At 43.8% G+C, this 19389-nt stretch overlaps 1 protein-coding gene across 1 annotated transcript in view; it reads right to left on the bottom strand.

The window, feature by feature from the left end:
* RALGAPA2 (Ral GTPase activating protein catalytic alpha subunit 2) overlaps positions 1 to 19389 on the bottom strand; it is a 269547-nt gene that overhangs the window by 128570 nt on the left and 121588 nt on the right. The window contains exons 22-24 of the mRNA XM_027559590.1: positions 12782 to 12975; positions 11581 to 11679; positions 11194 to 11349 (exon numbers count right to left, since the gene is read on the bottom strand). Of these exons, the coding sequence (XP_027415391.1) occupies positions 11194 to 11349; positions 11581 to 11679; positions 12782 to 12975 (449 nt within the window). The remainder of the gene's footprint in view (positions 1 to 11193; positions 11350 to 11580; positions 11680 to 12781; positions 12976 to 19389) is intronic.

The following is a 19389-nucleotide window of genomic DNA, read 5'->3' as shown; positions in this document are numbered from 1 at the left end:
CATCGAGTTCTAAATGGTTAAAGAGGATCTCATAGGTCAACAGGCGATATTCTGGTCACAGGGAATCCCTTCTGCTATCTGGCACTGGGGTTTCACTGTGCTCACCTTTCCAAGGCCCCCAAGACAGCCGCTAGGACCCTACTTCTTGGGACAAGAACCTGAAGCCAGACAAGCCCGTATGGTCATCCACATGCAAGGTCAGGGCTCAAGCCCCACAGTGGATGCCCCTTTCCTTAGTCTGCTTGTGTGGGGGCCAGGCCAGGTGGCCTAGGACAGATACCCCCAGAGTGTGAGAGGCTGCACATCCCAAATTGGTCACGTGCCCGGTGTGAACTGGACACTGGTGTGAACCAGACACTGGTGTGAACCAGACACCGGGCTGGGAAGTCCCCCAGCCTGATCTCTCACCAGACAGGGCTCTGGACCTCTGATGAAAGCCACCATCTGTGCCCATGGGCTGACCTGCCACCACACAGGCTGTGCTCTGCTCACCTTCTCCCTGTCAGCTCCCCTGGTGGCCTGCATGGGGGAACAGAGCCCCCCTGAGCCCCTCCCCGCTGTACTCACACCTACAGCCGCATCCTCACAGACAGATTGGGCTCCAGACAAGATACATCTCGGATATTTTTCATGTTGATTCTGAATCAATCAGTTCACTTCATGTGTTACTTCTTCAATTGATTTTTTTTTTTTTTAATTTATTGGCTGTGCTGGGTCTTCGTGGCTGTGTGGGCTACTCTCTGGTTGTGGTACAAGGGCTTCTCATTGTGATGGCTTCTCTTATTGCAGAGCGTGGGCTCTAGGTGCACAGTCTTCAGTACTTGGGGCTCCCAGGCTCTGGAGCACAGGTTCAGGAGCTGTGGCACACAGGCATAGTTGCTCCAAGGCAGGTGGGATCTTCCTGGACCAGGGATTAAACTGTTGGCAGGCAGATTCTTTACCACTGAGCCACCAGGGAAGCCCTCACTTTACAAGCTGAACCATAGGAACTGTACCTCCCTCCTCTTTTTTTGGAAAACCAGTCCCATGTTGGCAATTTCCATGCAGTTCACCTAAAACACCTGCCTCCCCTGCTTCAATCTCCCTGGTTAAACCTTCACGTGTTTTCCTGTTCTTGGTTAAGCTGGGAGCTTCCTTTCATCCTCTGATGGCTGCCAAAATGCATGGATTAATTCACAGGGCCTGGCCCTTCCCCTGCCCCGGCGTCCCTGCACAGCTTCTCTTTGCTGACTCTCCGGGTTGTAGTCTTTGCTGGAGTCCTAGGCACTGTAGGGTGTGACATGCCTGGCCTCTACTCACTAGATGCCAGCATGCCCCACTCCCCACTGTGACAACCAGAACGTCTCCAGACACGCCCAACATCCCTGGAGCTCCCCCACGGCCCAGGAATCCCTGTTCTCCCGTCAAAGGGGGTGAGCTTGCCACCGAAGAAGGTCAATGCCTGCTCTGAAACTGACGAAGCCAAAAGCTCAACCAGAAGGTCCAGCTCAGAGGCCACGGTCACCTGCTCCTCTCCAGGATGCACGTGGGTTCAGGGAGCTCTCCTGTGATTCCTTTGATAATCTATCAATTGACACATTGATGGGAGTGTCGACTCCCCCTGAGAGCCTGCTAAAGAAGATTCTGGAGACCTGGGCTTCCAGAGACCATGGACCTTCCAGAGAGAGGCCACGGGGTAAAAGAACATTTTCTCTGCTGCAAACTGTAGGCCAGCTCATACACTGCATGGTGAGCATATTCAGTAGGAATACAAGCTTTCAATTTTCCACATATATTGAGTTGCTATATTGCATTTTTATTTAATGTATGTCATGCAGATGCTTATTAGACCCTGATGGCTAAACAGATGTAGTTAGTATCCTTCACTGGTAGCATGTACTTGAAAGTCTTGACATTTTCAGCTCAGGAAGGGAAGTCCGATGAAAGCGTAACGCTGGCCTCTCAGGTGGACCGTTCCTCTCAGGACCACCCCCTAGGCGATCACCTTACACCTTTTGAAGCCGTGGAACAAATTGGCAGCCCACTTGTCACCCTCATCACTGAAGCCTCCACCATCTGCTACCTTTCACATAGCTCTACTTTCCTTAGGTGTCAAGGGGCTTGGACTGCAGCTTAATGAAAATAATTACTGGTTTTTACAGCTGAAAAGAGAAGGAAAAAGCCCCGCAGTCTGTTGTTTTGGTACAGTTATCTATCTTAAGTCTCCATGGCCATTGAGAAGCTGAACCAAGTTATAACAGAATGTTCTTTGATGAAACTTGACTAATCTATGGCTTGTCCACTCTCACGAAACCCTATGGGAAACACTCAGGAACCAGTGGATGCCACCTAATACAAGACTGACTCTGTGATACAGACATTTCATCATTTGGGGTCTGGACAACAAACACACAGTAGGAATTATTATTAACTTAAGGATATACGTCAGGAGACGACGGACACACACCAACTATCCTTGTAAATATTTACTCTTCTGTCAAACCTACAACTTGAAGGTTTTGTTTATTGCTACAGCAAACCCTTTTTCCAGTAAAATACCACTCAATTTGACTAATGTAAATTCAAACTAACAGGAATTATATTTTTAGGAAAGTAGAAGTTTGCTTTTAAGCATCTAATTACTTTCCAAAAACAAACACTAACAAAATGGGCTAAGGCAACATAAAATAACTGAGACTTTTAGAAGTTCTAGCTTAATAACTGTAAATAAATCTACAATTTGCTTGAATTCCGACAGGATTAGAGAACACCTTCTCTCACGTGGAGAGAAAATGTGCCTGGAAGCCTTTCCCGTACATTTCTACTTCCCAACAGGTGAGAATTCTTTGGGGACACCCCTGGGTGTACCCTCTGACACATTTGCTGAGTCTGTCCTGGTGCTGCAGTGTGCATGGTGAGGAGGGGGTCCCATCCTGCCCTGCTCCCACTTTTTCTCAATCCATCACCTTGTTTTCCTGAACCAATGCTTGCTTTGAGAAAAAAAATGAACACAGTGCCAGGAGATCCTGCCTTCTCGGGGCACTTAGCATTCAGCCCTACACCCCACTGGGCTGCGATATTCCATACACAAAACACAGAACATACATGCACACAAGTATATAAATACACAGGGCTTCCCCTGGTGGCTCAGTGGTAAAGAATCTGCCTGCCAATGCAGGAGACACAGGTTCAATCCCTGTGAAGGGAAGATCCCCTGGAGAGGAAATGGTAACGCACGTCAGTATTCTTATAGGGATAATCCCATGGACAGAGGAGTCTGGTAGGCTATGGTCCATGGGGTTGCAAAAGAGATGGACATGATTTAGTGATTAAAACAGCAACAACAAACAATATAAATACACACACATACATGTATACACACATATAAATAAACTCACACACACACATAAATCCTGACCAGGTCCTCATCCCCTCGCCTGTTTCTGTGCCTCTTGTCATCAGCCCTCCTGGCCATGGTCCACCCCACACAACCACTGAACCCTAAGCTTCCTAACACGCTTGTGCTCAGCTCCCCATTATCCGTTGGATGAACTCAGCTTGGAACAAGGCTCTCTCCAGTGCTGCCTGGAGCCACGTCCACATGTCATGTCCACGCACACATCGGGCACTAGATCAAAACCACCTTGGCTGTTGCTCCTTCAACATGCCCTGAGAAATCCCATCCTGCTTGTCCTCCCACCATCCTTGGAAGTCCTGATGGATGCCCATTCCCCGTGAGCTGTTTCCAAACCAGCCGATGTCTAGGGGTGTTCAGCACGGTCCCATCTCTGCAGTGTGGGCATAGCTCAGGCAGCCCTTTGCATAAGAGGATGGATGTTACAGACACTCATTGTCTGTGGGTCTCGTACCACCAGATACACCCTCAGAACCACGCTGGTCTTTACTATGGTGGGGAAAAGTGCTCAACGGGAAAAGGTCATTGAAGCTTTTACTGTATTGAGGAAAGGACGACATGGCCCTAATAATAAACTGCCCAATTATAAATCAGAGGACCCAGTAATGCTCAAGGAAGGGCCTCTGAAGTCCTGGGGCCCCCTCATCCACTTGACTGCCTGTGGTGGGCAAGGTCCCCATGGCCGGTGGGGGACAGAGCTCAATCTAGAGCCCAGGTCTGGGAGTTCCCAGTATGAGGCTTGGTATCCATTAAAGTCAAATGCTGAATATAATCTAAAGCCATCTGAAATCCTGGAGTCTTGGAATATACATTTTCCCATTCTTAAAAACCTTAGGAAGAAGGCCTCCAATTCGTCTTATTTCACTCATTGTAACAAACCTACAATTTAAAAAAATTGTCTTTTGATGAAGCTTTTAAGATAGCCTTCTAAAGTTCCTCTACTGACACACATCAAGGTTATTATTTAACCTTCCCAACATTAGCTGGACCTTTAACTTTATAAATATGCACTTTATCCTGCTGGCACCAAGTTAAAATCCCATAAATTCAAACCTGGGTAACAATCACTCCCTGTACAGAATAAGAACTTTAGAGATGTATTAGAACTATTTCCTTGGATAGGAGATAAGTTAGGTCTCCAATCTGACATGTTAATTCTTCACTTTTTCTAAAACTGAACATTCACTGATGTTTTGCTGTAAATATATTTATAAATTTATGTATAGCTCACATACACAGTTCTAGTTATGTCTAAATTTCCAGCGAAGAACGGTTCTTTGTCTGAGAAAAGGTGATGCAATCATTACGTATCGCTGCATGATACAGGCTGTCTGGGGTTATTAGAAGAAGCAGGTATGGCCAATTTACAAATATCACCCCTGCACCTTGCTTTCAGGGCTCACTGCTGAGCCTCATGCTCACCGAGGGGCCCTTTGGGATCTCCTTACAAATGACTGTTTATTATTATATTATTCCATCATGTATCTCATGAGAGGAGGCTGTAACATCCGTTAAGAAAATCAGGAACTGTTGTGACTTCCATGATAGAATATTCCTTTGTGCGTGATGTTTAAAACTATGTTTTCTTTAGCACTGGTAAGGAAAACATGCACTAAAACGTACAGCAGAGTGAAAGCAAAAACGTTCCTAAAACAAGTTAAATACTCTTGGCTACAAAACAAATTAGCGGGGGGCAAGGTGGGGGAGAAGGAAATGCTTCCAGTGCTTTTAGCACCTGAAACACCGAGCCACGTGGATCCCACACCACTGGTGCCTCCCAGGACCTCACCGGGGGATCCAGGTTCTTACAAACGAAAGATTTCCTATGCTGAGTCTGAGACAACAGGGGTTTCTATCAGGGCATTAGCGGGCTCACAGACTGGCTAGAGGACCCAGGGGGCAACTCTGCCCAGCCAGGCACCCAGCCACTGGGGTGCGGCCCCAGCAGGGTCTGGCTGCCAGCGATGGAGGGGCCGGAGCGATGCAGGCTGCCCCACCTGCCATCTAGAGCCACACGGGGCCCCTGCTGGGCTGGAACATGGCTGGATGTCAACTGGCCGCCAGGGTGTCCAGCCCTCTAGCAGCGATCCCACAGCGGGCACGTGCTGCCTGGGGTGAGAAGTGCCTGGAAAGGGAGCCAATGGCCAGGACACATGAGAAACATCCAGGTCACAAAGGTCAGTGGACACGTCATTTCTCATATCTGACCCACAGCAGGGGAAGTGATTGTTTCTCAGTTCAGTCGCTCAGTCATGTCCGAATCTTTGCGACTTCATGGACTGCAGCACGCCAGGCCTCCTTGTCCATCAATAACTCCTAGAGCTTACTCAAACGCATGTCCATTGAGTTGGTGATGCCATCCAACCATCTCATTCTCTGTTGTCCCCTTCTCCTCCTGCCTTCAATCTTTCCCAGCACCAGGGTCTTTTCTAATGAGTCAGTTCTTCGCATCAGGTGGCCAAAGTATTGGAGTTTCAGCTTCAACATCAGTCCTTCCAATGAATATTCCGGACTTATTTCCTTTAGGATTGACTGGTTGGATCTCCTTGCAGTCCAAGTGACTTGCAAGAGTCTTCTCCAACACCACAGTTCAAGAGCATCAATTCTTTGGCACTCAGCTTTATTTATAGTCCAACTCTCACATCCATACTACATTCTGAAATTCCAGGATGCCTAGTGACAGGTTTTAGTCAAATGGTTATGTCCCAAAGTAAGAGAATATATGGATGAGGGGAAAAAAAAAAACAAAAAACAACCCAATACCCTAACACATCAGAAAAATAAAATGGGCTCATCTGGCCGAGGGGCTGCCCTGCCCTCCTCGGTATCCTTAGTGTCACCGCGAGGGTCTGTGCTCACCAAGTGCAGTGGCGGCCTCGAACTGAGTGCCTTCCTCAGTCTACCCCCTCAAAGTCTCCCAGGGGCCCCCTCAGGGCGGCGCTACAATCATATGCAGGTTAGGGGGCCAAGGTGCAAGGAGGTCGGATCACTTGTCTACTCAGAGGGACACCAAGCCTGGAGCACAGGCTGGGAGCCCAGGCTCCTAACTGTCACCCCTTATACTGCATCCTGACTTCACATAGCGAGGGCCCAGAGCTGCAGCAGACTTTGCTAAATCTATTTCCCCACCTGGGAGTGGCCTCGTGCTTTTTGGTTTGTTACCAAATATGATAACACGACTTCCCTGGTGGCTCAGTGGTAAAGAATCTGCCTGCAAATGCAGGTTTGATCCCTGGCTCAGGAATATCCCCTGGAGGAGGGCATGGAGGCCCATTCTAGTATTCTTGCCTGGAGAACCCCACAGACAAAGGAGCCTGGTGGGCTATAGTCCATGGGGTTGCAAAGAGTCGGACACGACTGAGCGACTGAGCACACATGCACAGTAACGCAATATCATAGATGAAAACGACAAAGACCCTCATTTCCCAAAATTTCTATATGCAAATTTGCAACCATAATTGCACTGATGTAAGCTCCACATTTAAAGGCGAATTTAACTTTGATGTATTTAACAGACAAATTGCATTAAGACCTTCAATCTGTAAGTCATTGTTAAAAAATAGTTTACTTAAATTTTAAGCAAAGAAAACTTTCCAGTCTTTGATATATGTTCTTAGAAACATAAAAATAACATTCCTTTCCTCAACTGTCCTTTTTCATTTCACACATATTGATCTGTCCATCTGTTTTAAATAATGATGAAATTAATAGGAACTGTTTTTAATAAATCCAAACCCTAGCTCCTTTCATGTCCACATATTCAGAGGGGGAGACTGAGGTGAAAAAGCTGCTTAAGTATTAGGACAGACGAAGCAGAACCGGGAACAGCTTTGGAAGAGAAGCTGGTGAGGGACCGGGTGGGAGCAAGGGAGGGTATTGCAGGCAGGGATGGGAGTAGGGGTCCCAGGGAGGAGGACTCTGAGTGGCAGGCAGGACTGAGGGCAAAGCCCAGGTGAAACAAGACAGGAGGAGGGACGTGGTCGAGGCCCGTTTGTTTGCCCAGCGTGTGCGGCGTTGAATCCATGGGAGAGACAGACCCTGCTGAATAAGCCAGGCTTCCCGAGAGCTCTCACAGCCCTTCTTATGTGTGGCGTTGGGCAAATGCCCTCAATATCTTTTGAGCCTTAGCTATTTATACAGTGGGTCATGATATTTGTCTAACTGAACTGCAGAGAAGAATCGATGGACAACATCACGAGTTCCCAGTCCCGGGTCTGGCACTGCAGTGGTGCGGAGATGGCGACCCTCCACCTCCCTCAGCCCAGAGCAGCAGGCCAGAGGGAAGCCAGCGAGAAGACCCCCTGCACAACCAGTCCAGGCAGTCCCAGAGCCTCCCTGAATCTTACTCTTAATGTATAGTCATTTTTGAAAGTCTTTACCATCTTAATTATTTTCTAAATCAGCAACAGGATCCATTTTTTCTTAAAAAATTCATAGTCAAGGAAAAACAAAGCTATTTCAAAGCATTTTCTCCATCACACCAATAAACCATAAACTCCAGCTACACACATCTTACTGTGGGACATGTCACTCAACAAGGCCATGGTTTTATCTACGTAACTGTTGAGTAACTGGTCCAAACAATATTAAAAGCAGTTGGTTTGGAATGTGCTACATTTTGAATTCTGGCTGTTTGGTATATGTATTCCAATTACTTTTTTAGAATACAGAAATGACTGTATTTGTTTATGTAACTAATTTGCTATTACATTACATGAAACTGCTATTTTATATGGCTGTAACACAGCACATCATCAGAGAGATATTTTACAATTTTTTTTAACAAAAGAAATCTTCCATTTCTGTAAGTGCTCTTATGTTTGGAAACAAAAAAAGATTTTTTAACATTTTAGACCTTATTTCTAATTCCACACTTTCTGTCACTACTGACATGGTTTTGCTACTCTCCGATATGGGAAAGCATCTGTAACTTGGGCCAGGCCATAGCACCAAGCTCCCCAGGGAACTGGGTCTCCCAGGAAACTTCCAAGGCTCTGGTTGGCCACTATCGTGCAGACAAGAGTGCCACCCAGAGGTGAGAGGAAGAAATTCACCTTGGATTTTATTTGGAAGACAAAACTAACCTGTTAAAAATCTAAAAATGATTAGCTAGTACTTATTTCATTAAAAACTAAGGAATATTTTTTTACAAGGTTCTCTCTGCAAGAAAGAAGCTGTCTAGCGCCAGGCTACATAAAAGCACAGCACTTTGAAAACTCTTACAAGACAGAAAGTCCAAGTCACAGGTGCACAGTTTGTCAATTAAGAAATTGAATTTAACTGTATTCTTTATAGTACATGCTTTATTTGCTTTTTATAATTAATATAACATGTGTTTCCAGAAGTCATAGAAGTTCTGGAGCAACCACCATGACCTATTTAGACATGTGGACCAAAAGTTAAACTAATTACCAGAGACATTTCTTACTTAAATGAGAAAAGTTTCCTTCATTAGAAAGCCTTCTGCATAACGTACTTCTGGCAAAGGAATAAAGTTTATTTAGAGTAATTCTGTTTGGCAGACAGTCATCACTTCTCAAACATATACCAATAATTGTTAAGGTTACAGCAAAATAGTCAATTCTATGAAACATAAAAACATGAGCTTCTAACGGTGGAAACAAAAGGCTGATTATAAAATAGAGATTTACGATATCCCTGTTCTCTCTTAGAAGTCTGGATGGTGGGATTACTACTAGCAGTGGGCCATCATTTAAGATTTATGTATTTTAAAATGAACTACAAAAGATCAAACTTGACCAAAAATAAGGCATATATTAAAGTGTTAAAATTTTACATATAAATTTTGAAAACTCTTTTTTCTACCCTGCAAAATCCCATTTTTGAAATAATGTTAGGGGTTCTCAAATGTTATACAGATCTCATCTCATTTTACTGTTTCATTTTTACTCCAACACGCTTTAAAATAGAAAGGATTCTAAACACACCTATTTACATGACTTTCTGGAAAACTCATTCTAGAAATACTAAGTGTTTACAGCTGACTTCAAAGTTATTTGTATTAAATTCTACAAAGAATTCTACAGAGATTGTACAGCTGATTATCATTTCCAAGTAGATGTTTTTCCTGCAAAGCTTAGCAAAATACGGCTTTAAGGTACAGGGTTGTTAACTGCACCTTGCTCTCTTGGTTCTGTCACTGAGGGATCTCATTAATATCTGTGAGTTAATTTTCTTTCCTATTTTTACCCTTTATCTTCCACATGCCCTGAGTTGCATCATTCTATAAAACATGCTTTCATCCGCAATGATGGCTGCAACATATCTGAGCAAGGAGTACAAACAAGTCTACTTACACATCCCTATTTCTACGTGCACCTAAGTCCAACCTGCTCTACAGATGTCCAGTGCACGCTGCTGGAAATGTAGTGAATATGACAGAGACAACACAGTAGGACAGTATGGCTGTTTATTACTTTGGGGGGAGAAGCTTAGTGACTAAAGCTCGAAGAGTTTAGCAGGGAATGTTTCACAAGGGTTTTAAACAGGGCCCAAGGCAAGGCTGGCAAATTTGGAGAAGGACCTCTTACATGTATCAAAAGGTTTGTGTGTCTGCATCATATATTCAAAGCATCACATAAAGACAGAAAGGATGGCTACTCGGTAGTTCACAAATGACTCTAGTTCACTGATAAGTATTATCAGTTTAAAGGGTAAATTCTGAAACATTCCCAAACCTATAATCAGTCAAGAGGAAGTGAAGTAAAAGTCGCTCAGTTATGTCTGACTGTTTGCAACCCCATGGACGATACAGTCCATGGAATTCTCTAGGCCAGAATACTGGAGTGGGTAGCCTATCCCTTCTCCAGCAGATCTTCCTGACCCAGGACTTGAACCAGGGTCTCCTGCATTGCAGGCAGATTCTTTATCAACTGAGTCATCAGGAAAGCCCAGTCAAGCTATCAGTCAAGAGGACCTGGTGCTAAAATTAAATGCCTTCACATTTCTTAAACTATTCCCTTTCCTTTTCGCCACCTCCAATGCTACCATCTTAGTTCTTGCCATTAAAAAAAAAAACAAAAACAAAGCTATATTTGTTTAATCACTTCCTCATTAATCGCCAGGCCCAATGTCCTACTCTGTCTTAGCACTGTCACATTTCTAAACCCATCCTCCAAGTAAAGTCCAGGACAATCTCAAGCTTCACACATCAATCACGTCACCTGCCTGCTTGATATTCAGATAGTAGGTCGAGAGTCAGTGGTCCCACCCCCTTCCCTGTCCTCCGCCCACAAGCAGGGGGCTTCTAAAAGGAGGAAGGCCAGAGGCTACAGCCTGGTGACTGGTGGCTCCTTTGGCCCTTCTGTTTCAACTTAACCACCAATCACATTTCTTTAAGAGGAATTACTTCCCCTTCAAGAGATGTCAGAAACCATAATTTAAAGTGAGGTCATTCTCGAGAACATCCTAACTCCTAAAACAGTAGCTTTCAAACATTTCTAAATGACCAAAGTCATTTTCTTCATAACAATATCTAATGTAGAACCCCAGCAAAAAGATGAGTGAGATGAGTATTTCTGAGGCTGACAACAGGCAGAGATTAGATCACACAGAACTGGACAGGCCACAGAGTTCAAATTCGGCTGGTGAAATACAGAGTCAGTGGGGAGAAGCAGCAGCCTGGATGAGACATGTCGGACTCATTCCTGAAAGGCCACTGGTGCTGCTGCATGTGAAAGACTCGAAGCTACGGAGAATTTCAACCCTCAGGGGTACTCTGACAAACCCCAGTTTCACCTGCAGAAACACAGCACGTACAATGGAGGCCTCACAGATACCTGGTCCTCGCTGGTCAGTCCCAGGTGCATGACGAGGTAAAAATGCACCAGGAAGTCTGAGTTGGGCAGGACGTCCTGGCGCCGGGTCATCATGGAGCAGATCAGCTTATAGGCTTGCAGTTTGCCTTCCTTATAATCGTCAGGCATCGTCGTCGCCTGCCAAGGAGACGTTCAGAGATTTAATCAACCCCAGATGCAGATGCATTTTGTCCTTTCATTTACTTCTCCGTTGTCCACAAAGTTGTTTATGGAGATGTGGGAAGCGCTGGCTTGAGTAAGACCCAGCCTGTCTTCAAAACATGCAGTCTTGGGCAATTACATTTTTTAAACTCAATTTCAGAAAGGAAGGGGAAATTACAATAAAGGAATAAACACATATTCACTTGCCTTAAATAGCCATGATGCAAACATTCTGAGCGGTGGGATCAAGGCAGGAGGAGATGGAGAAGACTGGTTATCCAGGCTTATTGCCAGGTTATCCCGTATCTATGATTCGAAACGAGGAGAATTTTAGGCAAGATAATACATGGTTTATCCCAATGACACGTCAATATCATGCTCCACGGTCAAACAGCTGCTGTCAATTAAATTTCTGTAAGTTGAGTGAAAAGCTACAGCATTTACAAGTATTTCTTTTATCATGAGATCTACTGTCTTTTTGAATTGTGTGCTGGCTTTAGATCTAATACAAAACTAGGGCATTGTTCGGAGAAGGCAATGGCACCCCACTCCAGTACTCTTGCCTGGAAAATCCCATGGACGGAGGAGCCTGGTGGGCTGCAGTCCATGGGGTCGCTGAGAGTCGGACACGACTGAGCGACTTCACTTTCTCTTTTCACTTTCATGCATTGGAGAAGGAAATGGCAACCCACTCCAGTGTTCTTGCCTGCAGAATCCCAGGGACAGGGAAGCCTGATGGGCTGCCATCTCTGGGGTCACACAGAGTCGGACACGACTGAAGTGACTTAGCATAGGGCATTGTTATTCCTTCAATCTTAATGCTTGCAGAGGTCATCCTGAACTTCAAGTGATAAGGAATGGTTTCATGAGTTATACTCTATAAACACAAATCACATTTTTGAAAAAAGAAAAAAAGTACTAACATGGGGAAAACGTATATTGTAAACAAAAACCAACCCTAGAATGAAAATTGTATGTATTCTTTTACAAACAAAGGACAAGAGATTGTACTGTTACAAAAATTATCCTCAGAAATAAGATTATATACTAATAATGGCTTTCCATGTGGACGGTGAGGTTAAATTTCTTAGCATTTCTCTACATTCAAATTCTGTACAATAAGACCAGTACTGCTTTTATAAAGAGAGTAACTACAACTATTGTATAATATCCCATTCTTTGATATCCTATAGTAATAGTTTATTTATGCATTAAATAGCTTTTAGACATATATAAAATGACCAAACCAAAAGTATTTTTTATTTTTTGATCACCAAACATACTTTGTCTCAGTATCTAAATTCTTGGTCCAGAATGTGTTCAAAAGTTACATGCAACACAGTTTTTAGGTTAAGTGACAAATCAATGTTACCATACTAGAATGAAAGGTAACAGTAGCAGGACATACCTTTGCTAGCTTGTACCAGAGTTCATAGAGATAGCCAAACACCCTGGCATGGATTTTGGGTGACTGGATATTATTCACATCTCCAAGGATTCCCAAGATTCTTCGCCACAACACAGCGGCTGAGTCTGGGTGCCAACCAGTGAGGGTCCCCCCAGCAATTATACTGCAGTCATCAGCAAGGCATTCGCTGCTGTCTGTGAGGTAAAACGTGTGTTAACACAATTTTTCTTTCATTGTTACAGCCTTTTATCTTTAATGCAAATGACCTATGCTTGAACATGTATGCAAATTCAGAGTAAAACAATTCGGAATAAAAGAATTGAGACGAGGTGTGAAATGGCTGACAACTTGGAAGGACAGGAAAGTGAGATTGATGAGGAAATGTCAGATGACTCTGATTCTTCCAACTAAAAGGGTGACAACCCAGAGATGACGAGACAGTTCCTGGAGACCCTGAGAAGGTCTTCATAAGCAGTGGAGAGGAAGGAGAACTTGAGTAGGATGCGGCGGGAGCATGGTCATGAGAAAAAGTGGCCAGGACTGCCTCGAGGCAGGAGTGACATCTGTGGTGTTTGTCACTGTTAACTCAGGTGTGTGGGACGTATAATTTGCTTATAACAAGTTTTATCCTTCTTGGATTCAAGGAGCTGTAAGAAATGTGTACGATCATATAGCTGTCACATACACCACCTCCATAACTGACATGAAACTTGCTCTTCATTCCACCAGGGCCCCTGTGCAGTTGGTCCCCTCCCCGAACCTCTGTTCCAGACAACCACTGCCATTTCCTATCCTTACAGCATTGCCTTTTCCAGAATGTCAGATAAATGGAGTCCTTTAGCAAGTAACTTTTCCATCTGGTATCTTTCACTTAGCATAAGGCATTTATTTGAGAGATTCATCCATGGGGTTGTGTATCCATAGGTGTCATAGTTTATCCATTCACCTGATGAAGGACACTGGATAGTTTCTGGTTTTGGTTTGATTAGGCCTAAAGCTACAAATGTGTACAGGCTTTTGTGTGAACATATATTTATCCTTCTCACCTGAATCACAAAATGGTATGTGATATTTCTTCTCCTTTAAGTGGACTGCATGTTCCTCAATGCCTGAGAAAGGAGTGTGTCCTCATATGTCTGAAAGTCTTGGTTCCCTGACTGGTAAATTCATAGCTTGGCTGGGTATAGAATTCTGTGTTGGAAAAGCTTTGCTTATTTTCCTACAGTTCCCTTTATAATCTTAGATTCAAAAATAATTCTGATAATTGAAACATTCGTGTGAAAAATTATTGACTCTGGAGAGCTTCAACATATCTGGAACAGGTTGAAAAAGACAGCTTCTCTTTTATTTGAAGCTTTAGTAAAGCTAGGAATTGTCCTCTACTTTTATAAATCTATTAGAATTAACCTGTTGAATTGTTTTTAATTTTTATGTTGTTTTTATTGCTTCATTCCCTTTTTCACTCCCAGTATTTCTTCCTCGATCAATCTTGCCTATTTGCCTATTTTATTAGTGTCTTTAAAGAGTGCTCTTTGCTTTTTCTATTGCTTTGTAGTACATGTACAGAAGCGGATTTAAAAAAAGATACTAACAAACATCCACCACCGTAGAGCATCATTCCAGGTGCATGTGCTGTTGGGGTGTTTCAGGTCTAACCACAGAAACGGAAGCACAGTCTACGGATGCGAGGAATTCAAGGGGAGGAAGGCCCGGGCAAATCCGCGGCCAGCTCTAGATGCTTCCTGCACTGTGCCCGAGAGGGCCGCTAACAGCTTATTATCTTTATTATGCAAAGAGCACAAGACCCTGAGGCACAAGATTTCATAAGGATGGTATGTGTGTCATGGAAAGGCCTTCCCAAAACCAGGAGCACTGTTTCTTCTTAGAGCAAAACATCAGTATTTCCCACATCAGTATCATAAATATACTCAGACATCCTGGAATGTGAAATCAAGTGGGCCTTAGGAAGCATCACTACGAACAAAGCTAGTAGAGGTGATGGAATTCCAGTTGAGCTATTTCAAATCCTGAAAGATGATGCTGTGAAAGTGCTGCACTCAATATGCCAGCAAATTTGGAAAACTCAGCAGTGGCCACAGGACTGGAAAAGGTCAGTTTTCATCCCAATCCCTAAGAAAGGCAATGCCAAAGAATGCTCAAACTATGGCACAATTGCACTCATCTCACACGCTAGTAAAGTAATGCTTAAAATACTCCAAGCCAGGCTTCAGCAATACATGAACCGTGAACTTCCAGATGTTCAAGCTGGTTTTAGAAAAGACAGAGGAACCAGAGATCAAATTGCCAACATTTGCTGGATCATGGAAAAAGCAAGAGAGTTCCAGAAAAACATCTATTTCTGCCTTATTGACTATGCCAAAGCCTTTGATTGTATGGATCACAATAAACTGTGGAAAATTCTTCAAGAGATGGGAAAACCAGACCACCTGACCTGCCTCTTGAGAAACCTGTATGCAGGTCAGGAAGCAACAGTTAGAACTGGACATGGAACAACAGACTGGTCCCAAATAGGAAAAGGAGTACATCAAGGCTGTATATTGTCACCCTGCTTATTTAACTTCTATGCAGAGTATATCATGAGAAATGCTGGGCTGGAAGAAGCATAAGCTGGAATCAAGATTGCTGGGAGAAATATCAATAACCTCAGATATGCAGATGATACCACCCTTATGGCATAAAGTGAAGAAGAACTAAAGAGCCTCTTGATGAAAGTGAAAGAGGAGAGTGAAAAAGTTGGCTTAAAACTCAACATTCAGAAAACGAAGATCATGGCATCCAATCCCATCACTTCATGGGAAATAGATGGGGAAACAGTAGAAACAGTGGCTGACTTTATTTTTCTGGGCTCCAAAATCACTGCAGATGGTGATTGCAGCCATGAAATTAAAAGACGCTTACTCCTTGGAAGGAAAGTTATGACCAACCTAGACAGCATATTCAAAAGCAGAGACATTACTTTGCCAACAAAGGTCCGTCTAGTCAAGACTATGGTTTTTCCAGTGGTCATGTATGGATGTGAGAGTTGGACTGTGAAGAAAGCTGAGTGCCAAAGAATTGATGCTTTTGAACTGTGGTGTTGGAGAAGACTCTTGAGAGTCCCTTGGACAGCAAGGAGATTCAACCAGTCCATCCTAAAGGAGATCAGCCCTGGGTGTTCACTGGAAGGACTGATGTTGAAGCTGAAACTCCAATACTTTGGCCACCTGATGCGAAGAGCTGAGTCATTGGAAAAGACCCTGATGCTGGGAAAGATTGAGGGCAGGAGGAGAAGGGGACAACAGAAGATGAGATGGTTGGATGGCATCACTGACTTGATGGACATGGGTTTGGCTGGACTCCGGGAGTTGGTGATGGAAAGGGAGGCCTGGCGTGCTGTGGTTCATGGGGTCGCAAAGAGTTGGACACGACTGAGCGACTGAACTGAACTGAAGAGACACATATAATCCGTGCTTGAATCCCACACACTGCGCCTGTATAGATAGCAAAAGCCAAATTGTGGACCTTCTGGACTCTCAGGTTGACTTTTACAAAACCTCAGGCTCATCCTCCTGATGTTTAGTCTGTCAAATGAGCACGGTATCAAGCATCTGTCGGTCTGAGAAGGTCTGGTGAAGCTTCAACGAACCTTACAAATAAACCTAAGCTCCCAAGTGAACAAACAGCATCATATGGCATATAGTTTTCTCATGAAGAAAGCGATGAGTCTTTAACCCCCTAAGGGGTTAAAAAAGAGTCAGGAGATTTGACGACTTAGACTTTTGCTCCATCCCCAAGCATCACCCCCACAATGCAGCCATCTGAGGTGGAGATCAGCCTTCAGCCTTCCAGTCATGACAGGATTTCCCTTGAGTGATGGCTCCAAGTAAACAGAGGTCAGATACCTTACCACCTGCATCTCCCTGCAACCTGCCAACGATTATTCTCTCTTGTGGAAAGATCCCCCTTCTGCACCAAAAATTTATTCCTCAGTGATAAAATTCTAGGTAACATCCTCCATCACATTATAAAAATACAGGGAGTCTTTTCGAGGTATTTGAAATGACTGCATGTTCAACATTACCGTGAAAAAAAATTTTTAATGAGTTGAAATGTTTTTGCCCAAAATGATTCCACTTGTGGCATAAGCAACAGAACAGATGCTGACATTTCACATGTAGATGGTTCCTCAGTGAAGCGGCACTTAATTAAAAATTGGGATTTGAGAGATTTCTGAAAATTTCACGTTCACCTTAAAAATACCAAACAGTTCATTTTCTTTTTCATGAGCAAGCTAGTATGCTAGCCTGCTGCTGCTGCTGCTAAGTCGCTTCAGTCATGTCCAACTCTGTGGGACTCCATAGACGGCAGCCCACCAGGCTCCTCTGTCCCTGGGATTCTCCAGGCAAGAACACTGGAGTGGGTTGCCATTTCCTTCTCCAGTGCATGAAAGTGAAAAGTGAAAGTTAAGTCGCTCAGTCATGTCCGACTCTTAGTGACCCCATGGACTGCAGCCTACCAGGCTCCTCCATCCATGGGATTTTCCAGGCAAGAGTACTGGAGTTGGGTGCCATTGCCTTCTCCAGTATGCTAGCCTAAGAGCACCTTTTTATTTCATACTTACTAAATGTTTCAGAGACATTAAATACTTTTTATTAAAGTAGGAAGTCTTGCAAACAAAATTATATCATCTTTCCCCAAACACATACAGGCACAATACACAATGCTCACATACAGGAGCAACCTGAAGTTTAGAACTTAGCAAATGTACAAAGGATTTTAGTCATGAAATAAGTCTCGGTGATTGGTAAAATAAGGCAGCCAACCAAATGGCGACTTCACATGGCAGCAATTTTGTGTAGGTTTGGTGGAGTATAGATGAAGCATGGCCAGTGCTTTGGAAATGATTTTCCCATTTGAGTTGAAAAGGCACAAAGCCAAAAGCTCAATTGAAACACCTTAATTCTGGGACCAGAAAAATTAGGCCTAGACTTTGATGATTAAAAAGTGGAGAAACAGGGGACTTTCCTGGTGGTCCAGTGGCTAGGACTCCATGCTCCCAATGCAGGGAGCCCAGGTTCAATCCCTAGTCAGGGAACTAGACCCCGCATGCCACAACTAAGACCTGGCACAGCCAAATACATAAATAATTTTTTTTAAGTGGAGAAACAGCAGGTTGGCACTCTGTTGACCATCACTGTGGCCTTTCTCATCTGCTTCCCAGACATGTAACATTCACTTAAAGATCTCCAAGGTGAGCAACCAATCTCTTGGTACTTATCATCATGATTTTTCTTTAGAACATTTGACACTTTCAAAACAGATCAAAGCCTGGTGGAGATTCCAAAAATGTGTGCAGTGACAGATGCTGACAAACCATTCATGCAAAAACAGTTTTGGTGGCAGGTAACAGGGATAATTAAAAGCAGAAGCTATAATTCAAAGCAGAAGTGGTCAAAGGATTTCAGTAACAACATTGAGAGGCAGGGTTGGGATAAATATACTAACAGAGATTTTGAAACTCAACCATACATATTTTTTACTATCAAAAAAAGGTTAAAATGTGTTGTTTTTAGCTAAATCAAACAAGAGCCTGCAGCTGAAAGCTGATTCTTCCCCTAACTGAAGTACTTACTGACTGATCCTCTCCTGTCATGCACTGTCCTGGAGTCAAAAACCAGCTGTGAACAACCAATCGCCAATGGCAATCCCATCCCTGAAGCGGGGCAACACGACTGACCCTTCCTCCACTAAAGTGAAGTGTTGAAAACTTCTAACTGAATCTTAAGATGTAGCACTAGACTTCCAGTGCTTGAGAATCCTCCTGCTAATGCAGGAGACACAGGTTCAATTCCTGGTCTGGGAGGATCCCAGGTGTGCAAGGACAACTAAGCCTGTGGGCCATAACTACTGAGCCTGCACTCTAGACCCTGTGCTCCAGAACGAGAGAAGCCACTGCAATGAGAAACCTGCACACTCCAACGAAGAGTAGCCCTCACTCGCTGCAACTAGAGAATGCCTGAGAGCAGCAATGAAGACCCAGAGCAGCCAAAAATGTTAAAAAAAAAAAAAAATGTATCTTCAATCTAATAGGTACCTGGAAAAGAAGAGGCACCGAAGCTGGCCCTTAACCTTCAAGGTTCTGCTAACTCTCAGTTCTTAAAAGTCTCTCTGACAACGAAAAGAAAGTTTTATTTATGCTGGAGTTGAATTAATGACAGCACCTTCTTATGATCAGTCATTTGTTTCATCTCATTTTAAGAAAGTCTTCCCTCCCCCAAGGTCTTAGATTTTTAGAAAATATTTTCTTTCAGAAGTTTTAAATTTTCCTTTTTACATTTGAGTTATTTATCCATTGGAACTCAGCTGCAGGCAGGGTGTGAGGTAGGGATCCTGCCCCCTTTTCTGCCCACTGGCTAAATGTTCTGCGTGCTTGACTGGGCAGCCCATCCTTCTCTTGTCAGATCTGGAAGGCTACCTCTTTCATGTACCATGACTCCATGTCCTTATGTATCCAGTATATGTTTTATATTCCATTCTTTTAGTCCGTATGTCTATCTCTGTGATTAAAACTCTCTTTAAATAAGTCTCATCACACTTATCCCATTATT

Source organism: Bos indicus x Bos taurus, chromosome 13, assembly GCF_003369695.1.
Source record: "Bos indicus x Bos taurus breed Angus x Brahman F1 hybrid chromosome 13, Bos_hybrid_MaternalHap_v2.0, whole genome shotgun sequence".
NCBI classification, from domain to species: domain Eukaryota; kingdom Metazoa; phylum Chordata; class Mammalia; order Artiodactyla; family Bovidae; genus Bos; species Bos indicus x Bos taurus.
The sequence above is the reverse complement of the archived record's forward strand: the minus strand, read 5'-3'. Positions and strand labels throughout refer to the sequence as shown.